Source organism: Bemisia tabaci, chromosome 1 (assembly GCF_918797505.1).
Source record: "Bemisia tabaci chromosome 1, PGI_BMITA_v3".
NCBI classification, from domain to species: Eukaryota; Metazoa; Arthropoda; class Insecta; order Hemiptera; family Aleyrodidae; genus Bemisia; species Bemisia tabaci.
This window is the reverse complement of record NC_092793.1, coordinates 45,902,012-45,926,755: the sequence shown is the minus strand read 5'-3', so window position 1 is coordinate 45,926,755 and position 24,744 is coordinate 45,902,012. Positions and strand designations below refer to the sequence as shown.

General features: G+C 36.8%; 1 protein-coding gene across 3 annotated transcripts in view; it reads right to left on the bottom strand.

Annotated features, from left to right (window-relative positions):
* LOC109038843 (uncharacterized) overlaps positions 1-24,744 on the bottom strand; it is a 53,199-nt gene that overhangs the window by 12,259 nt on the left and 16,196 nt on the right. For 2 of the 3 annotated variants that reach the window (XM_072301702.1, XM_072301686.1), the window contains exons 2-11: positions 22,048-22,224; positions 20,676-20,801; positions 19,982-20,182; positions 18,379-18,633; positions 17,372-17,758; positions 14,617-14,983; positions 4,219-4,477; positions 3,065-3,633; positions 1,842-2,511; positions 828-1,127 (exon numbers count right to left, since the gene is read on the bottom strand). In XM_072301702.1, the coding sequence (XP_072157803.1) occupies positions 828-1,127; positions 1,842-2,511; positions 3,065-3,633; positions 4,219-4,477; positions 14,617-14,983; positions 17,372-17,758; positions 18,379-18,633; positions 19,982-20,182; positions 20,676-20,801; positions 22,048-22,206 (3,293 nt within the window). In that variant the 5' untranslated portion in view covers positions 22,207-22,224. The remainder of the gene's footprint in view (positions 1-827; positions 1,128-1,841; positions 2,512-3,064; positions 3,634-4,218; positions 4,478-14,616; positions 14,984-17,371; positions 17,759-18,378; positions 18,634-19,981; positions 20,183-20,675; positions 20,802-22,047; positions 22,225-24,744) is intronic. The other variant, XM_072301693.1, reaches the window with a different exon arrangement.

Sequence of the window (24,744 nt, the reverse complement as noted above, 5' to 3'; positions counted from 1 at the left end):
GTGAGAGTGGAACCCGTCTTAAAATTTAACAATAGATCAGTGCGCATCAAATTTAGCGCTGGATATGGACATGGATGGGTGCATAGGATTGGATGTTCATTGGCACATCTGCATACCCATAAGAAGGATGGACCAACTGGCCTCAATTGAGCAGGAATCTTACAGAAAGAGCTGCCAACCTTCAAAATGCAGGGTGCATAGCTCAGGAGTCCGGGTTTGCCTCAATCTCTGGTAATTCTGCATTACTGCATCTATTAGATATGACTTGAAAGAATTAGCAAGACAAGATTAGTCTAGATGCAAAAAATAACAACATTTTTATTAATTTAATCAACATACCAATGCATTTCGACATGAGCGCCATCATCAGGGTACAACTTACAAAGACAAAGAAATTAACACACAGCAATAAAAATAACATGGTAAAAAAGTTACATAGTTCGGTAGTTCTCAACCGAACTATGTAATTTTTTTACTATTATTTTTATTGCTGCGTTTTGTTAATTGTCTTTGTTTTTGTAAGTTGTACCCTGATGATGGAGCTCATGCCAAAATGCATTGGTATGTAGTTTAAATTAATACAAATTTTGTAATTTCATGCATCTAGACTAATCTTGTCAAGTCATATGCCTCAATCCCTGTCTACGCTGGGTACAGGCGGTTTTGGAATGTCTATAATGGCCACTTGCCACTGCTAAAGACCTTTTGCTGCTTGCCTGCAGCCTATGCAGGGACAGTAGTTGCCATAATAAGATTTCCTCCTCACTCAGAAGCAAAGAAAAAAAATCAGAATCAAGAAAAATGAGGTCCTAATTTTTGTAACTTACTTATGAATTTTTCCATCTAGTTCAAAGTCTACAGCTTCGTCATTCAATTTCAATCGTATGGAATCTTCATCATTGAATAAAACGTTTCTATAACCTTCTTGAAAGCGTATTTCTCTTGGATCATCATTTGAAAGAAACACAACTGCTGTCAGTCCATAAAAGCGTATCTCTCTAGGAACACCGTCAATGTTGATCGTGGTCATTACATCTAATGCACAAATTTCTAGCAATTTGGGGTTTGTAGGTGCAAAATCACAGGATAGTCTTAGAGGTGGGCGCCCAGGTCCAACAAATAAATGACTGGAAACAAAACAAAATACACACCAATTAAATATTTTAGAATCATATTTTATTTTATTAAATTCATTTAATTTATTTTTCAAACAATGTTCTAAAGTTGAAATGTTGTGTGCAGAAATTCTCACCTATTAATAGACATTACGCGAGGTAAATTATCTTTTTATCAAACTGCACATATTTTAGGGAATAAGTCTTTTGAAGGATACTTTTGTATTATTAGGTATACGATTACTTATTTAAATTCCATTAATTCTTCAACTGGAAAGATTTTGGTAACTTAAATGGATCTAGATAGGTAAACCAGTGGGATTCTTGTTTTCTGTTCAGAGATCAATTGTCTTGGCTTTGTCATTTTAGTTACAAATTTCCCCTCCGCTGTTCAGTACACACTTGCGGATAAGTATTAGGTAATATTATCACTAAAAACTCTATTTGATGACGATGGAACTCTCTGAAAGATCAGTTTTAGTTTTTAAGTATTAGAGAATATTAAAGATCAAATGCTGATAAGTATGTTAGAACAAACTTAGACCACCCTTGTACAAACTTACTATTTCTTACTAAGAGAAAAATAAAAATAAATAATAAAAAGCAAAATTTGAGCATCCGTTTTTCGGAACGCGATTCCTGGAATTTAGGTTGTCGTACAAAAACACTTTCTGGAAGCTGGAAAATAATCTGCAAACCGCTTTTACATTCAAAACGAATACATACCTAGGTCTCATACCAGGATGATGGTTGAAATTGAAGTTAGGCCTTGGGAATGGATGCCTCTCCTGATGATCCAGCATCATTCTAGGTCTCTCCTGGTGATTCATCATCCTTGGCCTTTCAGGGTGATCAAGCATCATCCGCGATCTTTCGGGATGATCTACTAGATCATGCCTCAACGGACCTTGAGGATGAACCATTGGACGGACAGGCACTATTGGAGGTTGAAGAAGAGGGGCTGGATAATGTTGAGGCATTGGGAGTGGTTGAGGCGGTTGGGGGAGTGGGGGCAGCAGTGTGGCTGGTGGTTTCGGAGGTTCTGGAAGCACCACTGGAACTTCTGATCCAGGCTCCGTTTCCATTTTAGGAGAGGTATGAGGCTCAAGACATTGTTCCATCTTGACAGATACTGGTTCAGACATCCTAAGTTCTGGCTGATATGGCTCAGGAGCTCTTGACCCTTCATCTAGAGGTTCTGCTTTCATATCTGCCATTGTTTTAGGCCGTCGCTCACCGATTGACGAAATGTCATTAGAATGATTCATGTCTGTGTAATATGAGCTGCGATACGTGTTCATATTTAGGTGTTGATTATCCAAGTAGCTGCGAGTTTCTTTGCCTGCATCTAACTCAGAGCGGTAACTTAGAGGTGACTGGTGCTGAATTATATGATCTGTGGACAATGAAGTAGAGCAGATGAAAAACCCATTTTAGAGAAAGAAAAGACATGACTTAACATCTAAAGTACCACTTCTGCTTTCAGACAGCTGTTCAGTGGACTTTACCCCTGTTGTTGAAAGACAAGTATTGAAAACTTGATCCTTATAAATAAACTTCGAATGCAGAAGGTTGTCTCCAAATTCCTTTACATGGATTTCTGGAACAATTTCTATGAACAGGAATTTTGCATAAAGAAGAGACCTTCGTAGAGTCGGGGCCAAAACATGGATGATTAGAAATTCAATGATTACACTAGAATAATAGGAAAGGCTCGCAATTTCACACACTAACTCATCTTTGGGCATGCAACAACTTCTGTCATAATTTGTTTTCTGGAGGTAAATTTTCCTAGTTAATCAACAAAAAAAAGTAAATAAATGAAAGAGATGGATAAGTTCTGACTGCTTTATGCTGCGTATTGTAGTAATGCATCAGTTACTCCTATCATGGAACTGTGCTTTGACAGTTTTTACTTTCCTTGATTATTGATGGCACTTAGTACTTACCTAGTTTGTTGGGTTCGATAGGGCGTTCCAGCCTGGGATTGAATCTTTTCGTTGGAATTCTATACGGAGACTTGAACTTGTCCGGTTTCACTTCCTTGTACTTAGCCCATGACCGAGAGTTCTCTTTTGTTGACTCCTTGAGAGGTGAGTCCCGCTTCATAGATATTATGGGTGGAGGAGGAGGAGAGGGCGTCTTGGATAGAGGAGGAGATGGTGACTTTTTAGCTCTCCTAGATGAAGCAGATTTTTCAGAGGACTTTTTGGATTCTGCTTTTGATTTAGAACTACTAGGACGGGAAGATTCTTTTGCAGATTCTCGCTTTGGAGATGAGGTACTGCTGGATGACGGTTTACTGGTTTTGGATGTTTCCGGACGCTGAGCAATAGTGACGGGAGCAACAGCCTTGGGAGAAGAAGCTGTTGACATGGTCATTGAACTATCAAACACTGCTGCTGTGGCTAAGTGTTGCGTAGGAGCGGATATAGAAGAGACAAGTAGAGGGACTCCTGTTACAGGAAGCCTTAAATCGACATCCTGGCGGAGATCCACATCCTCATTTCCAAATAACCTGAAAGAAGAGTTTGAAAGGTAAGGGCAAGCATAATGACTTCCTGCGAGGTAAGTTGCAGAGCTGAAAAGATTTCAGGAAGAGGCCTGAATTCATCTGATTAACATTACTAGTACCAAAATTTTAAAGACAAGACTTCGAGGGATGGGAGATCTTCAGGACATATCTTGCATTTTTGATGAGCTTATGTTACTTGCCAGTAAAAACAGCACTTGGCAATTTTATGGAGCAGTGAATGGAAGAGCGATCTGAAGTTCTGAATGAGCTTTGAAACTGGTATTCATTCAATCAATGACATTATAAGCAGAGGTGATACATAAAAAAAAAATCAAAGCTGGGGCTTTGATTCGCCAATGGGTTGGAGACAGCCAAAGAAGTTGCTTGTCCCTCAGTATTACCTTTCTAGAATGACCAAACAGAGAAAGTCAAAGATGACCTGCCACTAAAATACACAAGTTGATGACTTGAGCACTACAATGAAACAATCAAGTTTTTACAACTTCATTGTCCACACAAAAGTCTTGGGCAGCTTCATAGAAGAGACTGCTTGCAGCAAAATGATCAAGGAAATAAATAATTACGTACATGTTGTACATTTCAGCTTTGTTTTTCTTTGTAGGTGGCTCTTCACTTTTGTTGTCGGACACTCTTTTCTTGGGTGAGGTAGGTAGCACTCGCAAATCAACATCTTGAGGAGGTTTTAATATCATCTCGGTCTTCAGGAGTGCGGGGGCCACCACAGGACTGCTCATAGCTTTTTGTATGAGCTCATCCGAGCAACTCTTCTTGAGATCTGTACTGGCACTTTCTTCTGACTCAAGTTTATCTGTTTTTGGACTTCCTTCTGTAATCACAAATCAGAATATGACGAGACATTGCAACTTTGAGGACACACCCTGAAAATATCTTTCGTACGAGCACAAAAAACCCAGTTGAGAGGCTCTAACAATTGTCCACATCATGTTCTTCAACAGCGACATCCGTCGAATCCTTCGTGAGAGTTCAATTGAAAAAAAAAACAGTAAATAAGAAAAAATAAATGTTTTCTGAACTGAAAATTGTTTTAAAAGCAGTTGATGACTAAACGTTGCTACTGCATTCTTACACTAGTCGGAGACGATGCAGCTCAGAAATTGATGGTAACAGAAGGATAAGAATTTCTACTTCCCGCTGACTTCTAAATGCATTTGATTACCTAGGTTCTCCTTTCAACAGAGGCGAAGACAAAAGGACAATGATTATCTGGATCATTAATTAGGATCTACCCGTCCTGTAAAATACAAATTGTTTGGAAAGGAACAAAAATAATTACTTGAATGGTTTCATTTCTGATTCTGTAGGATACTTTATATTAAGCTACCAATGAAATAAAAATACGTCGATATACGCAGAGCTCTACTCAGATTTTTTGTTCAAAGGAGTCCACTCGAGTAATTTTAAGCAAAAGAGACTAGTCTGCAACAGGAGTTTGGAAACAAACTTAGTTGTTCTCTGCTTTGTACAGTTGTCTTTGAACTCTAGCCTTGTGTAAAGCAATAGTTTTAAAAAGTAACATGTTAAAAGTATGCTGTTGAGGTGATGGTGCTAAGCTTAAAGTAGGTTTAATGCTTTGTCTTTTCAAATCTAATACAGATAGAAGATTGGAATTTGAACTTGTCCGACCGACTTGATGTGCGAAAAAGGATGCAACTGTCTGTAATTTGCAGTGCCGTCCTTTGGACTTAAAAATTTCTGAGCCAGAGGGACTCCATTGCATTAAGACATGGGAAATTTTCACTTGACGGTTCACTTCATTACTCAAAGAGGCTTGTAAATTATCTTCTACATTTTCTGTGGATAGTTAAACAAGAATTCCTCAACATTTTCGGGTGGGACATCCCCCCCCCATCCAGCTCTGATCCTACCATTTGAAGAGACATTAGTGAAATGTTAAGTATGTACCCAAATCAATGTCATTTAAATAACAACAACCCCATAAAGAAATGTCTTATCTCGTGCTGTAAATAATCTTTTTTGCTTGATAATGTGATAATGTCTATTGTAAAATACGATTAGAAAAATTGTGCAAGACCACTCCATTTGATTTCATGTTTAACTTCAGTTCGAAGCTGATCGGTGCATGAGTATTGCCGGGAGAGCATTGCATTTTTTGACTGATCGATATCCTTTAATCCAAACCATCCCACCCCGTTCCTTATGACCAGATTATAAAATCCTACTGCCATTATGAAAACTGCAAAAAACTCGTGGAAAACTTGAGTGATTTTTCAGTGGTAAGCAGGATTGTCAATGCACTATAATTTTAATAAATTGAGTTATTCAGTTGAAAAAAAAATGAATTAAACGTTCCATGACAGGAAGGATTATATGATGACTAAAATTAAACGTCATGAAAACTCAGAAGTATTCGGTTATATTCATGACTATCATGTACTGATGAAATCAAAATACAAATATTCATTTAATTATTGGATAAAAAATTGTGGTTATATCAAATGGCAGGAGAATTGAAAACTTATAAGAGAGAAAAATAAAGATTGGAGTGACCATTATTTGTAAGATAAAAAGAGAGATCATATCATTACTGATGCACTGATTGCATTACCTTGAAAGGGTGAGAGGGTAACTTTCATACTGATATTAATTTTTTAATTTTTAGATTATTATTTGTTTTCCCGAATTCTATCCCTCAAGTAGTACGATAATTAACTATTGAAAAAGCAGGGAAAAGTAAGCCATCAATGATAAAAAATGACATTTTATAGGATGTTTTACGCGGTGGAAAATACATTTGTCCAAAAAACTTCAAAGATAAAATTCTAGGGCTAAGTATGGCGTAATTGTTGAAATTCATGTCAACGCGACAAGACATCAAAAATTGATATATTACACGGAGCGGAAAGGGCTAAATCTTGTCTTATTTTGCCGACAAAGCTAGATAAAGTTTCAACAATCAGGCTGCTACAAAGATGCTGGTCTGTCTGATGCACTGTGAGGTAGAAAATCAGACCTCAAAATAAAAGATAATCTAAACCTGCAAAAAGTATAATTCACTATGAGGTTAGGCTTCGCCTGTCATCTAGGAGGGAGAAAAAGTAGCATCTCTGTTGCAATGCAACGACTTAGACCGCTGTTACAATGCAAAAAGGAGGAATATTAATACCTCTTCCGAAAGGGGAATTGAGATATTAAAGTCCTAAGTTACCGTAATCAGGCTGTTTACAGTCACTGCCCTCAGATCAGAAAAGGCAAAAGAGGCAGGCAGTGGAAATGACACCAAGTGGGATAATGTATTGAATTTTAATCAGAATCACTAGGCCATTCTTTTGGAAACAAAGGTTCTTCAAAATTAAAAAATCTCATTTGTTTAAATTGTGGCAATTGGAATGTAGGTGAATTTAAGTGGCTGATTGGGTATACGGAAAACTTTTGAGTTCGGTTAACACCCGAAATAAGTGGATACGAATGAAATAGGTTACGGCAAAATTTCTATCATAAAAAAAAAATGGCGATACTGGAAATTGAAAGATTTAAAAATAAAAACTGAAGGACAAATCTCCTTTTATTTTTATAATGTTGTGTTGTTGGGAAAAACTGGGTACCTCTATTTGGAAGAAAATAATTTGTAAAAATTTGTAAAAACTATACACGCAAGACTTGTAACTTTGCAAAATGAAATAAAATAAAAATTCTAAGGGTAAACAAAAGGTTTCATGATGAGGGGGTTTCAAGAGAGAAATCAAGATAATTTAAAAATTAAATTTGAAAACATTGTCTTGACTTGAACGTTGGATGGAGTACTTGGAAATCTTGGTGTCATTAGTTTCTTTGGTGAAATCAATTTTTAGTAAGCTGTAGAATCAATATTATTTGCTTCCTACAATTATGCCATTTTTGTTTGTATTAGTTAATTTCGGTACAAAATATAAAAAATAAATGATTTTCCTAATAATAAATATGTTACATAAAATAATAGGACAAACTAACAACCTCACTTGAATGTGTGAAGGAATAATACTGGCACCAAAGAAGCAAGATACATAAACCAAAACAGTAGGTGGAGAACACTCAATCGAATAAGAAGTTTTATAAGGTTAGCAGCATCTAATGATAGAACAACATCTTAAAATTTTTTCATATTTATTAGGAATCAACAGTTAGAATTTGTCAAATTTTAGAATCAACAAAGGGAAAAAACAAAGCACGAGAACAATGTTTTCAGATCCAAGGCATGAAGTGATGAGTGTTCCGCCAACACAACAGATCGCTGACAGCTGGAGACGAAGCTAACAATTCTTTGGAGGCACTTATACAACCAGGCAAATGACAGACGTTAGCCACAATCAAAGTATAAAAAAATTCAATGGAAAAAAAAAAAAATTAAATGTTGAAAACACAAGTTTTATACACGATTTTGAGCCATGCGTAATAGTTTCACGTTGCGTATAAGTGAACTATTCTATCAAATTTTGGAAATTCTATTGTATGTGATAAATTGTGCGTTTGAAGTGCTGAGAAAAAATCAACTATTTCAAATTTTTATGAAAAATAGAGATGAGAGCTTTGCCACTATTTCACTGGGCCAAAACATAGACACTATTTCAGAATGAAAGAGGCAAATTTTCGGAGAAATTATGTTGATCTGACGATAGACAGAGTATCTTTTCTTCAACCATTAGTTGCAGTAATTTTTACAATGTATGCTGAAATTTGGTGAATTAAAGGCTACGGTGAGTTCACACCAAATAAGTTGGTACATCTTTCAGGGCAAAGCAAAAATATACCACCTTCATTGAAGCATTGAAAGTCCGTAGGAATAAACATTAAACTAATAGGATGCTCTTATCAAAATGGCAAATCCTCTTTCTTGATCGCGAAGTCTGTCAACCTAATTTCCCTGACTCTTGTGTCTTTATTGTCGCAAAAATTCAAAATTAATTCAAAAAGAAGAGAACAAAAGTCTTGAAAGCCTTTAAGAGAACAAAAGTCTTGAAAGCCCTTATTATTGTATTATACTAACTTCTCCTTTTATCCCCTTCCTCTTTCTTAACAACACAACTTTACTACCTGGTTCAAGCGGTCTTTTGTACCAACAAAACAAAGCCTAAACTGATTTATCTCACTTTGCTGGGCTAAAATTAAATTCGAGACAATGTAGAGCAAAAATTTTATCGGGCACATCGAAAACCAACAGCACTAATGAGAGACCACAGAGGAGTCTTATTATTTTGTAATAAGCTTCCGCAAACAAATCAATATAGAATGATGATGATTTAAGAACCCTGAACCACTATTGGAGTTTTCGGAGCTGAAGAAACTGAATTGTTACCTTGTACATATGTTTGATGAGCCAAGCGACCCAAAAACAGATATGCAGAGCAACAATAGACAGAGTGAGAGCTCCAGTAGTTAGTTCAACTAAAGCTAGCTGAATAGTAGCTAGCTAGCTCTATGACATATGCAAAGTTAGTAGGTCCTAATGAAATTGAACCTGGGGAAGTGAGAGCTAGGACTGTCGGGGGGGGGGGGGGGGGGGATCGTTGAAGCACTCCCAAAAATATAAGATTTTTGACACGGAAGGAATTAGCGAATACACTTGTAAAAGTTTGACAGAAAATTGATGAGATGAAAAGTATAGCAGACAACATATATCATAAAAAGACAGGTAAGTAGTTGACAAATGAGAAATATTTGAGTGCCCAGACACTCTTGAAGACTAACATTGTAGGAAGAGGGTAAATTTGCGGTGCTAGGAGGCTACGACTTCAAAGCACACCCGAAAAATGTGTATCGTGACACATATTTCCATTGCAGGTCCTCACACTTCATTACAAACGAAAAAAAAACAAACACGATAAAAGTGAGATATCCACCGATACCATGAGTCTAGCTCTTGATTTGAAGGGTTTTTAACTGTAGTTTACTTTACGACCCTAGTGTGATTCTGACTGAAGTGATTTCAAACATTTTTGGGTTGAATTGATTAAAATAATATGGATGAAAAGCTACATGTGACGACCACAGACAATTAAAAGAAAGCGAATTGAAAATGACGCATAAAAAAAATTTGAAAACAAGAATTCATTACGTTTTGGTCTAAAGGGACATCACTCCTTTCAGATACAAAAACATTTTGAGAAGTAATGGGAAGCCGCTTACTTCTGTCAAGCAGGATATAAGATTGGCAAATTTTTGAGGAAAGGGAATATTGTGCTATTCCTAGTGAGTCATTTTCATTATCTTAAATACGTGTACCAAAAGTTTACGATGATTTGACACTGACAGAGATTGATCCGTATCAACCTACCAGCTCAGCAGCGATCAGGGAATGAACTTTGACACCCCTCTTCACCATATTTGTGAGAGAATCCTAATATCTGTCGCGTAATCTTGCCTCAAATGACTGCTATGACAGGCACCATTCACAGCTGCCGGAAGTAACTTTTGATTGATTGAATTTACAACCATCAAGTTCAGTACTGTCGACATAAGATAATCATTTCGCTAAAGCCGGAGATCATGCTATTTTTCTTACTTTATCATGAATTTATCCAATACTCATTATTTTCTACCATCTGATAGGATCAAGGAAACAGCCTTCACAGAAGAAAAATCCTGGACTGATGATCCATATCTCTTACTTAAGAGAGGATATTTGAGTTAAATGCCGTACAATTTGTAACTTTTACAATACTTTTAATTAATAAAATATATTTTTATAATTTAAAAGCAGGAATAAAATGCATTGGCAGTAACTGCTGCCTCCCATCCCTGGTATCCAGCAAACCAGGGATGTGAGACATGCTCAGCCATATGCCTTTCTTCAGAGACTTACGAAAACCTTTGTCCCCCAAAGTTTTTTCCATTCCATTAAGTCCTTTACGAACTTATGAGAGGTTTGAAGCCCCTATATTAATCCTAAAGTTCTTTGCTACCTCCTTTTTTCAGGATTTACTTAAATTCATGAATCCGGGACTCAAGTGCAAGAAACTTAATTCATGCTTTGTTCAAGGGGTAAAACTGTGAGCATCATTCTGTCCATTATACTTAAAATACTGAAGTGTTTTAATGCTCTGAGTCTTTCAACAGAAAGAACGTAGCAGTGATAAGGATAAAAATTTAGATTGTAGATATAGCTTAGCTTTAATGGTACTTATATTGCTGCATAGACTGTTTTATTGGTAAAACAAAAAATTGGTCAACAATTGGAAACATATTTTGATTGTAGCAAAGAATTGTTGTTTCTGTTTACTCAATTCTGAATGGTCAATAAAAGATAATATTCGAGGTAGCGACTGAAAACAGTGCTCCATATCAACATAAAAACATTCTCTGGGGCTGGTTTCAATTGTTGCACAACAATTGCTACAACAGGGTGTCTCAAATTTAACGCGTGAAGATAAGCCCAGCCCCCTTGATAAAAAATAATTTCAAACAAAACACCATTGTGCCCTGCAGAGTTGGGAAAAAATTATTCGGTCAATCAGCAATGTCCCATCAATTGTCAATCGGGCGAATGATTTGACGATTGATCTATCTTATCAGGTAGAGAATTCTGAGGACCGAGCGTCCAGTCAGCGTTGCTGCACCAATATCAGTAATTGCCGAATTATTCACGCCCAACTCTGGTGGCTTGTTATCAAAAATTGTTGCAAGTGTTGCTCCTAAAAAAAATATGTCTTTAAAACACCTTAAAAATGATGCGACAGCGTTCTTTGTTGAGCCGACAGGCAAAATACATATGAGGGAGGAGGGGGAGGGGAGGTGAATTAGATATTGGGGTAAAAGACAGTTTTTGGCAATGAATTTCAATAGCAAAATTGTCTTCATTTATTTTCAGCATAGAAAAAATTTGTTCTATATTTTGCTCTTTCCAGAGCAAATTCTTGCCAAGATTTGGTGAAATAGGATTGTATAGACCAGATCAACTCTGTGTTGATACAATTACAAACGTGGGGGAAAAAATCTCCTCAATTTTGCTGAACTTAAGAACAGCTTTGGGATATTGTATCTTTGACGAAGAGCAAGGAGGTGAAAAATGATATGGAGACCATCATTTTTATGGGTGGTTGAGTACAAAGCTGCCCTTTATCACTTCATAAATACAAATTCTTCAACAATATTGGATTTATTATCTTTTCTAATATTCTCTTATGATTGACTTCTTGAGATAGTTCTGGATGTTTCTTAAGTTCACATTAGGAGTCTTGTAGATCTTGTGGATGTACATACTAATTTATTATTATTCTTTTTTTCATCCTACCCCCTTTTTTAAATCATCAAAATTACTGACAGGTTCATAACAACTGTCTACGAAAAAAAAAGTCACTCGCTGTCTTCCTTGATTCCGAGGAATCTTTCCTTCCCTTAACTCTGATATCCATCAGAAATTGAAATGAAGGTTGAAGCCTGCTGAACTCTAAACATGAGATGGATATGCCTTTGGTATCCATCTGGACAAATAGATACGACTGCTCTTCAGAGCTGTATTCATAATTACTTTTTAAATTTGATGGTCAGCTTGAGCTATAAGAATTGAAGAATTACATTGGTTAAGAGGGCCTCAACGTCTAAGGCATGATTACGAATTTGACTCCTTGTGATACATTACAGTGTTGAAATTCCCCCTTACAAAAATAGACGCTCCGAGGGCTTTTGTTCTAAAGTTAGGAGACTAGGTCTAAAGATGTGCCTTATTTTGGCTAATTTCAGGTACATATTTAGGAATACCTGAAAAGCTTAATCCACTCAGAGCATACCAGTCAAAAATTCTGAAAAATTTGGCCTTGCAAGTTCTAAAGTCACCCTTTTTGCCTACCAATAATTTTAAAAACTGATCTTTCTCAGCCATATAGCCTCTTGCTGACTTTAAAGTATCTTTCATCACGAGGCTGAGGAAAAGGAAATATTACTCTCCTGAGTGTTAGATGGGAATTACAACTTACAGATGATTTGTGAGGAATGACTGATACTGATTAGAGAGAAATATCACACAAAAAACTAAGAGACACTGATGAGTTCATGGTATTCATTCAAAATGAACGCAACTGGATTATTTGTGCTGACGCAAGTTCCAGGGCCCAAGTTTCAACTTTACAAGCAAGATTCTCTACTGATGATATTAAAAGAATTATTGAAGAACATGAAAAAAGGACCCGTGCCTTTTAAAATCCACCCTCTTAGCCTTGAGGCTTTTTCATGATTGAACCGATGAAAGAAAGGGTAAAGGTTGAAGGATTACCTTTTCTCGGCTATCTGTAGCAACTATGATTCATTCTACTCATAATACTTTCACGTTAATGAATGCGAATTGTATAAAGTTATATATTTGTAAAAAGTACACAGCCGATAAACAAGGAACTATGAGCTACCAAGTAAGAAAAACTATTCAAAAATAATTCAGAAAAAAAAACAATGTTTCACAAAAAGAAGAGAAAGCACTTGAACAGTGCTCAAAATAGAGAGCAAGACTTCTCCTTTTCGGAGTCAGAAAATGAAGGAATAAAAAAAGTATGCAAAAGGACACTTAAAATACCCAATTAAAAAAGGAAAAAAAAAGATAAATATATAAGTATATACATACATATGAGAAAGTCAGTATGCGTTAAAAAATAAAAATTTAATGAGAGAGTTGTTTTTAGAAAATACATCTGATTGTAAGACATATTTTGAGGGTGTGAGGATTTTGAGGAAAAGGGAAAAATGGGAAAATGGTGAAGGATGGAGAGGGGATATCACAGATAATTTACTTAAAACTAATCAGTCCTTTGATATAATTACAGACCGGCCTGCAGCAAGGTACAGAAATATTGCATCAGAAAATTAGGACAAACTGGAATCCTGTTCTCTGACCGAAGACTTCAACAGCCTTTACTCCCCCATATAATTTTTGGCTTCAAAGTATTCCAAAATTGTGCTTATATTTGGTAAATAAGAATGTAGTTTTGCTCAAAAAAAAATAAATAAATAAAAAATAAAAAAAAACAAAAAAAAAATTAAAAAAAATTTAAAAAAAAAAAAAAAAAAAATTAGGTAAACCATTTAGGTACCTAGAACGCATAGTAGTTGCGTTGAAGCTTGTTAAATTTTACTATACTGAACTAACAGTTTCGGCTTTTGGAGGAAAAAAGCTTTCAGTTTTTCCACTAAAAGATAGGTGAAGTTTCTTCAGGTGAAAAAAAAAAAGGGGGGGGGGGGGAAAGCAGAAAAATTGAGAAATTCTCCTATTCTGAAAAATAAGTGGTAGTGTATTCATAAAAAAAGAAATGGAATTAATACTCACACTAAATATGAGAATTTCTCAAAAAGAAACAGCCCTAATAAATGTTATTAATCATATTCATAGTTACTGTCAAAATATGTGTGCCTTCAGAACTCGATTGCATACACTTTCCCTGTCTTAATGGGTTTCAGTCAAAAAATCAATAGACGAAAATTTGACTGACACCTTGAAATCTAAGATAAAGGAGACCAGGGTTTTGATTTCGTACAGATATGAATCTATTGCATTACTTTGGAGCAGTTCAAAGATGAACTTTGGCTTCACACATTAACCCCATCGGTAAAACGGTATGATGTGGAACCAAAATCAAACTTTTCATGTGTCAGACTACGAATGCTCATTCTTGCACTAAGTTAGCATTGAGTTATGAAGGAAAATTGAGATAAAAATTGAGAGAGAGCAACTACTTGAAAATAACCTAAAAAGCTAATGCTTGAACATTGGCTAACTTGCTGGGTGCGCTTTCAAGTACTCATTTACAGAAATGAGTAGAGAACAACATTTGGACTATTATGAGGACCACAGGTAAGAATAATGAAATAACTGGGATATTTCCATCACATTTAAGAGATATTTTAAGTGTTAATGGACAAGGATAGCATAAGTTAGAGGTTTGGATGAGGTTAGGAAATAGGCCTTACATGCTATATTTTCTAAAAACTTCTCTGTCATACTATTATTCAGAAGATCTGATTGCTTACTAGGACTAGAAGGATGTGTATCAGTTTTACTAGACTTTTTCGATTTCCTACGCTTTTCCTTATCTTTGCTTCGTTCGGTACTTTTCTCAGGTTTCAGTGCATCAGCTTCTTCCTTCGCAGCATCCACTACCCCTTTCCTTGGACTGGAGGGGGCACCATTGTTGATAGCGCAGTTGCTTTCAGCAGGTGAGGATACAGGAGACGAAACCGGAGGAGACGTTCCTCCCGATTTGCTGTCCTTTAACTTCCTCAGACGCGGGTCCCTCACACGTTGAGCAGCGTTTATGAGAAGAGAGCTAGCAGGGCTAATTGCGACACGAGGGGCTTGTGAGGGTGCAGCCACAGACTTTGCTCGGGGCGATTGCTGCTGAAACAGAGATAATTCATTTACCTCTTTAGTATGAGAGACCAAAATAATTCTGATACAGAACTACATAAGGCATTCAATCTTGAGTATCTTCATAGACAGAGTATGGTCATTTGTGCGCCGGTTTTTCATAAGTCATGAAAAGTAGGCTGATTCGGTGCGCATACGGCTGTAAGTAAACAAACATGATGTCGAATCTTTGCAACCGTTGTGTTCTCTCTTGATGGAATTGATGAAATAATTACTAAAATCTGATGAAAAATATAATCATCTAGAGGGAGGAAAAAACTCTAGGACTAATTTTGAAGCACATTAACATTATACTTCGCAGAATACTATAAAGTGGGTTAATCCAGAAACAGTGGGTTGGTAACAAAGCATCTGGAGTAATTTCTCGTGAGAGGGTTGGCTTTAATTTTAGAAGTTTATCCAACAATAGGTATGTATGTTTATGTATGGTTGTAGCCTATAATTTGTAGACCAATTGAAGGTAGAGTACCTATATTGAGAGAGTATGGCCACTGGGGTTACCAACTCTGATTGGCTCAGCCATCTTAGGCTGAATGGAGCCCTTGTGACCCAAAAATGGCGGACGCCATAAATTAATGTAATGCAAAATGACTCAAAATGTAGTTTTCTTGGCTTATCGTAACGAGAAATTTACTCAAATGCACTATTGCGACATCTTTACATATTTTTAAGGCTAATAGTGTGCAATTTTTGAGAAAAAGTATCTTAGATGTAGTAAGGTTGGCAGCAAGTGCGGTTGGTGATAACCGTCAAAAGTTGGCAATGACCCCCCTCCCATCCACAAAAACCAAAACAAAGCACCGCCATTTTTGGGTCCTAAGCCTCTCCATGGGGCCCAGTGGCCATACTGTCTCAATATAGGTACTCTAATTAAAGGAAGGGCACAACTTTGCTGTGCTAAGAAGATAAGGATGGCCATACTCTGTCTATAGGTACTCTAATGCAATCTATAGGCTTCAGCTCACACTGACTGACTGCTTGACTTCTTGTCAGATTGAGAGAGTTTAGTGTGTACCATGGTTGCATAATCTCTTGTTTAGCATCTGGCAATCCTGACTTCCCTTCCTCTCATTATCTTTCTCCTCACATTAAAACTGCAGGGACCCTAGTGTGGCACCTAACAATCCTGCTCTCCTTTAGTTGTAAGCCACTTGAATGAATTTCTCACTAAGTCAAATTTTTTGCCTGAGTCCGTTAATTTCCCATAAGAATTATGATAATAATTCAAGGTTTACTCGAATCCTGACTAAATTAGAGTCTGCTTTACAAACAGATTTTTTACCACAAAGAATTTTTTATACGTATCTTCAACTATTTTGGCCAAATTATTGCAAGTAAAGAAGAAAGCAGTCACAAATACTTTCTTATCTAAGTCTCAGACAGTTCACATTTAATTAGATACAGGATTGCCAGGCACCAACGAACTTTCATGCAAATGGAATCACATGGTCCATGCTGAGGAGATATTTGATTAGTGGAAAATGGACATTAACACGAAGAGTTGATGACACTGGGACAGGGTCAAGGACTGCAATAACACAAGAGAGATAGGAGAAACATAATTCGATTGGACAAGAAATTCAACATATAGTGATGGAACATGGGACATCAGAAGGAAAAAGAATAGGACAGCAAAGATACGTTGGAAAGGGAATCAGAAAAGCAGCAGAAGTGATCCAGTGTTTTCTTGCTCAGGCACCATTCATCATTGGCGGCATGTCCGATGAAGCAAAATCAGTCAAGCCATTCTGAGGCAAGTAATGAATAATACGGGAATATTGTGACATTCTCTTTCCCACTGCCCTAGTTATTATCAGCAATTCGCTGGAACGCACTCGGTCAGATGCAATTTTGGAATCCTAGTTTTCGGTCAGATGCAGTTCTGTTATCCTAATTTTTAGTTAGATGTACCTTTGGAATCTTAATATTCTGAGATACTGCACAAGTAAAAATGTTTTTAGTGAAAGTTAAACTAAGGGGGCGGATGCTAGACTCAAATATGTGCTCATGTCTAACTCAAATTCCGTCCTGCCATGACCCAGATTGGCAGGTGACTGAAACAGTGATCGCATTTTTTCCTATTTTTGGTCTCGGCTAAAATAATAGAAGATCAGTTTAAAGGAAAGAATTAAGGTGACTAGAAATTTACAGAGTAAAAATTTTTTGAGAAAAATTATTTGATGAATGAAAACTGATGGCGATTTCCAACCCAACGATTTTTGGTAATTTAACTTTGATCTGATCGGTCCCTATGGGAGCAAAGACCTTACTTGTTAAACAACAGAATCTTTCTTTTCCTTTTTCAAGATACAATTAACTGAGGTTTTACAGTAGTAATTATAGAAGAAATCCAATTACCTTTGAAAGCGAGGTGGAGTCACAAGAGATTGAGGTAACTTCATCCACATTCATCGTCTCTTGCCTATGACCAGATGAAGCTGCTAATTTGCTAGGAACAGGGACAGCCAAAGATTTAGGACTAGAGCTACTGAGGTCTGTTGCCAGGGAACTTGAGGCATGGGGTGCAACTGCTGTTGATGCAACCACTGGCTTGCTGGATGTGACTGTTGTGAGTGGTGCTGAAGAAACTGGTTGTTTCCTTTTCAACGTTTTGAGCATATCGGTCAGAAGCTTTTTCTTCAGCATAGCTTCTTTGAGAGCATCCATATTTTTGGGAGACTTGGATAGTTCTGAACATTTTAGTATGAGGGCTCCTAACTCTGCTTCGCAAGTGGCAACCAGTTTCTGTAAAATAAAATACAATGTTGACGGTGGTCATTGCAATATGTGTAAAGTGAAAATTAAAGACACCCTTCTCTATTCATGATCTTGAACATCTGTCCCTTTCTTTAAAGCTAGAATAAGTCAAGAAGATTACTTTTGAAAGTCACCGCCTAATGTTTTCCATACCCTCTTTGAATTTTCTTGTGTTTGGGACAATTTAATGTAGGAAGAGAAAAGAAAAAACATTAATGACTTACAAAGAGAGGAAACTGAAAGTCAGGGAGGTTCAAAACCTGACGAAAGTTTAAAGGGACAAAAATTGAGACCTCGACACCTCTCAAATTTTATTCCAAAATATAACAAAATTTTAAAAGAAATCAAACCAATCAAGAGCCGACAGTTGAGTTGATGTAGTAAGGCGGAGATAAAAGCTGAGTACAGGCAATCATAAAACGTCATTTCTCCCGCCATTAGACCATCAAAGCCCGCAAAAAATATTGTTCCACTTTCGGCATTTTCACAACAAGGTTTGTAAAAATCCGAGAAAATTCCAAGAGCCTCAGTTCACTCCTTAATTTCAAAAGATGAATTTGAAAAAATGGGTACCACTGACTCATAAGGAAAATGGATTTAAAACTAACCTCAAGCTGTTCAATGTTTGTGATTCCGACAGGGTAACTGGCAACCTGCTGCTTCGACTTTATCTGCTGCTGCCCTGCTTTGATATTTGAGTCAAGAAACTTATTGAGTTCTTCTAATTCAGCCAGCTTCTTTTTCTGAATTTTCAATTCTTCGGCAGACATGGTTTGTTCTGGGGTTTTGGCGACAGATGGAGTTCCAATTGGAGTTGGAGAAAAAATGGATTTTTTACTAGGTGCAGCACTTGGTGAGGGTGTCTGAAAAAAAGGAGGATCGACAATGCATTAAATAGGTCAACAAACTTCACCGACAATATGAGTTCCTCAGCATTCAGTGAATTTTAGATCTTTAGTACACAAAAAGATAAATGGAAGAAACCAAACAAAAACAAACGAAAGGAAAACAATTGAATACATTGTCTGAAAAAGGGGACATGCGTGTACCTGGCTCATTTGAATCCTCATATTGTCATTAAGTTTCCATTAAGTTACGCATCCATTAAGTTTCATGGCGATATCTTAATTTAAATGAATGGTGTGATGGGTGAAATGGGTTGGATTTCTGTAATTGGATGAGTTTATCAGAAGAAGGGGATATATACTTACCTACACGGTTATGTCTGTATCCTTCATCAAATAAAGAAATCGTGCCAAGAGTCAATGTGATTCATCGAAAATATTGAGGAGTAATTAACTCAGGGTATTTAACTTGAGAATGAATAAAAATTCTGGGAAGGATGAACACACATCATGGATCCACCCATCGTGCAACTTCCTAGACAATCTGTGGCCTCTCAAAATGATATTTTTCTTTCTATTTTAATGACAATATGTCTTAAATAATGTCAGGGAGAATATTTTATGTTAATTTTTGGAGGAATACATATTGTGTTTGATCTCAACCCGAATATTTCATGATTATTAGCTCCTAAAAATTTGTTTGCCGGAGAAAGGGGACAAAACTCGATTACATTTTTTTGCTATCTTCAGGAACACATGTTCACATTGCCGTTTAAAGGTTACGATTAATTCAAACTCTAACATATTCCACTACAGAATTGACCTTAGGTTGTGCAATTTTATCACTTGCATGTCAGTAGAAACAAAGTAGACCTTCAAACTCAATTTACTGAAAACTAGGTTTTTGCCTATGTCCCCTTCTTTCTGTAATGTATTCGATAAGAAAAGGAAGAAATAACTGGGGAATACTCTGTTACCTTAACCTTCATGAGCTTGGAATTGCTAGATAATTTTTTATGAGACTGAAACAGTCAGATTGCTTGACTCAAGCTAGTTAGGTTCTTGCACTGTCATGAGCCTGAGTAACGAAATGGCATCAAGCGAATCCACAATCCCTTTCTTTCTTTTTAATTAAATTGTTGGTGTGAAACGACTGTCTTCGTCATTCAAAATCCAACCCTATTTTAAATACAGAATTGTCTTGCCAACAGGTTTCATGATGTCATATATGGTAAACACCACCCATAGGGATGATAATAGTCCAGGCTACCTTCTATTCTACTTAATTCTAAATAAAGAGAAAGAAACTAAAAATCTACAAGGAGCTGATCCAGCCATTTAAAAATGAAGGTTACATCGTACTTACAGTTGCATTTAAAAATTTTGGATTGAGATGAATGCGATTGTTGCTAGAGGCGATATGCGGAATAGGAGGCGGTGGACCCACAGGCCAGGCTGGATCGATGGTACAAACTTTGGTATCAAGTTCATAAAGAATCATAGGTGGTAACACATTCGTCCAAGTTGAACGTAATTTAAACATCTGAGACCTTGTCTTCTCGTCCACCTGAATTTGATCAAAAAGAGATCATTAATAATGAGTAAAGAAATAAAGCTGCAAAAAAAGGCACCAGAAGAATGGGGCACTAGCCAGCACTGAAAGAAATGTAACATGTTTTCCCATCCAAATCTCACGTAAAAAACGACTCTTATGGCGGGAAGCCTGCAATTAACTTCTGAAGGAGATAGTAACAGATATTTTGAACACAGATCAGATAGCGAGAAAAACGAACTATGCAGCAAATGGTGCGCTTAGGAATATATTTTTCTAATAATTTCAATATTGCAAGTGTACACAATAATAGCTGACTCAGATGATTGTGCCTCTGGTGTAGAACAGACCCACTAGTGCATTTCTGGGCCACTAAACTTCTATCGTACAGCGCATCATTTCCCCCTTCTCATAGCTCAAGATTGGTAGTTATAAAAGCAAAAAGAAAAAGACAAACAAGCAAACAAACAAAAAGAAGAACAAATGAATGCTGAGACAGTTTACAAACCTTTTCAAAAGCTCCGCAAAACATCGAAACAAGATTCCGCAGAAACAGATTTGTGTAATCTTTGCCCACATTTTTCAAAATTGAATCCACTAAATACAGAGCTGGTAACTTCACATCCCCAGAGACCTATAATTATAAACACACTTTATAAAAAGACTGAAACTTTGATCTCATCAAAAAGTGAAATATCTTCAAAAACTGTTGGAATTGGCAAGGTTGAAGGAAAAGACCAATGATCAAACGATACATTACTTAGTTGTTATGATTCCAGAAACGAATGAATTTTTAATTATTATTATTTCGTCCGGTTAAAAACAGGATTGTTGGAACCTTGAAACATACTCATGAAATCTTGGTTTTTTAAAGCCTTAGTTTTGCCGCTTTATGCAGCTTTCAAATTTTTACTTACATAAACTGCTAACTAAATACATGATCAAATTGTTTCATATAATCATTTTGGAGGTGTCATGAAAGTTCCTTTTAGGTCGTTAGGTATTTAAAATAATTGATTCTGCATGGAGATCTGATATTCCAGAAATAAAACGAGTTACCTACTTATGCTGATTTCTACAGCAATTTAAGTCTTCCCTATCCTCAAGAGGAAAAATCACTTGATGACTTAAAAGAATGGTGATAATTTATATTCTCATAGTATAAATGTACGTTCAGAGGAGACAAATAAAACCACTACTTGGAGCCTATGATATCATATAAAAAAAAAAAACATGAACAAATGCAATTCTGCTGCCAAGAGGTGGTTAGTCCCAAAAAAGGTAGGTCCTGATAGCATGGCCTGTAAACACCTCATTCCTTACTTCCTCAGGATTTCATTCCATAAAAATTCCAAAATATTCGTAGTGTGTTTCTAGTGCAGGTGGTACCTATTTTGGAATTTTTTACGAGTAAAACTTCACGGAGATTACAAGGTATCGATAGACTGTAATATCAATACTTCTTAAAGGACAAGCTGATTAACTTCGCAGCACAATTTTATATGTACTTAATTTTTTTTGATGGGACTCATCAATACGAATTAAATGAACAATTTTGTGACCTCAGGAGACTATAAATATCATTATGGAATTTCACTGGAGCAAATTTAGCATACACCAAAATGCATCCTTTTAACATGATCAGAGATACTTCAGAATCAATTTAATCTCATCAGAACTAAACTAGGATTTCTGGAAACAATCGAAGAATTGACACTTTTAACTTGGATGTAATGGACGGACATGCATTTCCCCAAGAAGTGGAAAAAATCGACATTGGTTCTAGTGCTTTTATCTTCTGATGCAACTAAGGATTCATGGGTAACTTTGGAAGCGGAAAGTGTGAGAGGAAATTTTGTAAAATAAAAAGAATAAATTACCGTTTGGATGTGGTTTTCTATAGCTTTGACGATCAAAGGAGCAATAGCAATGTTCTCTTCTGCGAGCATTGTGAGTACATTGATTAGAGGCTTGCTGTTTACCGTCAAGTCCCCTAAGGACGACTCGTATTCAGCTGCCTGCGCTTGTGCGTCTGACATTTTGAGTTCCAATTTTACCTGAAACAAGACGTTAGACAAACTCATGAAGCGACTGTCAGGAAAAGAAGGCCAACGGGCCGATTGTTTTCAAGTCGATAACGGCATTAATAAAGAGTGAAAAAAAGTTAATCAATCGAAACCCAAAGTCGTTGTGGTTGTTAGCGCTCCCGCGGGTGGTTTTTGAAACTAACGATCGAATATTCGATTTTGATTTGTTGGTTATCGATGCGATCTGAGGCTGTTCATCAATCTACGCGGGTTCTTACGCATCGATTTGAGATATCGATGCGGACAAAATCGGTCTGCAGGGCATATCGATGACTGTAGTGCAAATCTACGCATTGTCTCCATTGCGGTGTTCCAGAGTTGCGAATTGCGAGATAGAGAATAAATTTTGGACTTTCCTAATGAATGCACTAATCTTGATCATTAATGCTTTTTCCATGAAAAGCAGATCGCATTTGCTCTGACTGTAGTTTGTAATAGCCTCATTAAATGGTTAAAATTGAATAATGGCAAAACTGTTTCATTCTTGGGTCTTGTAAACTCGCGAGATACAGGTAAATTTCCAGCACTATTCTCCCATCCTGTTGCTGGAGGTATTCTGACTTTTTTTTTTTTTTTTTTTTTTTTTTTTTTGGTGTTAAAATATAGATAGATGAATAATCTTAGACAGGGGTAAACCGCTCAAAAATCGCGGTAAATAAGTGCAGTACAGTACGCAAATAGGTATTCACTACTGAGCATATTACTTGCATATCCGATCTCTTGCATTTTCGAATTTCCCACTGAAACTTATGCTGACCGCGCAACTGGTCATTTTAAACTGCTTTGAATTTTTTTTTTTTTTTTTTGGGGGGGGGGGGGGTTGTTTGGTGATTTTACCTATCGAAAGTCTTTTTGCATATCTGTACATGGGGTGCAACGCACTGATTGTTTGGTTTAAATGCACACTGGAAATGGTTTCAAAACTCTGTAACATGATGAGCACGACAATGAATGGAAGTCCACCATTTTTCGAAATGAAAATGGAGATACAACTAATAATACAGACGCTTATTTCCATATGAGAGAGATGCCAAGTAGACGCATATAATTATTTACTCATGTGCAAAATCTTCAAAACATCGCACCCATACTGCGCACGATGTTCTGCTGATTTAACTTTTTTTAATGTAGCACTACATATTAAGCACTGCAATCAATATGGATCTGCAGAGCTGAGAATATTACTCATTGAGTGCATGAGAATGGTTTGGAGATTACTGGCACACTTAACTCTCAAATGTCAAGGAGAAAAACTTAAAACTACGGACTTTGTTGTCAATCGAAAGGAAAAAAAGAGGAAAAACAAACGGAATGAGAAAGTAAAAAGTAAAAAACAATGAGAGGAGACTAGTAATAAAAGATGTCACCGCATTTACAATTATCTCCACTCCTAATTAATTTTTCTCCTTCAGAAAGCTTCCACTTAAGAGCCATGAATGAAGGAGGTCTTGCAAAAGAAAGTGAGCAAGCACTTTTCACTTAAGTATGACATCCAAATAAGGACACCTATTTAGGGGGAGGGGGAAGGGGAGTGAGCAGGAATTTTAACCGTTTGAAGGGATCGCTCCGATTTTTCCAACGACTAAGTCTGGATGCAACCATTCGTGCTCTTCAACGTTGCCAAATAGTGCAAATTTCCGCAAAATATTTCCACCACGGCATTATATGTAGATGATATAATCCCGCAAATCGCGACCAATAAAATGTCCACTATTTGCGCCTCGCGCTTATTGTTAGTCCTTGGTTTGTCCTTGATGCATACACAAAAAATTGCAAGCACCCTGACTTTCTTAAGCACAACGTATGAGTGTGGTTGTTGCTTCTCAAGGGTTTTCTACGTAGCTCTTACACTCGTGATTACCATGAAATCCTCGAAGTTCGAACGAGTGCTGAAGCAGGTAACGTTGCCAAATAGTGCAAATTTCCGCAAAATATTTCCACCACGGCATTATAGATGTTAATCCCGCAAATCACGACCAATACAGTTTCTACTATTTGCGCCTCGCGCTTAGAATTTCCGTCGGAAACCATGCCGAAGGAAAACCGAAAGCCTGGGAAAAGTAGGGAATTTTTACGTTCAAAATATATGATAAGTCAGGGAATTTTTAAATGCAATAACTTGTCACCCTGCAAAAAGCAATAAGATGATCATGATCAGGGTGCCTACTGCAACAGGATGGCCAAAAATCAGCACTGTTACACTACTTTTTCAGTACATTCCCCGGAAATGCAGTGCCTCCTCAAAGAAAAATTCAGGACTTTTTCAGTACCTTGGTTGGCCGAATTTCGGAAATTGGACATTTTCGCTCGAATTGCGACAAAAATAGTATGGACAAAAAATTTCATTGATGGCTTGATATAAACTGACGGCTCAATCGCAATCTTGAGGGCAAATAATACTCTAAGAATCGACGCGCGGGGAATTGCATACTTTCCAGGCCTCACTAAAATACACACCTGGTATAAAGGAAAAAATTCCGGACCTTCTTG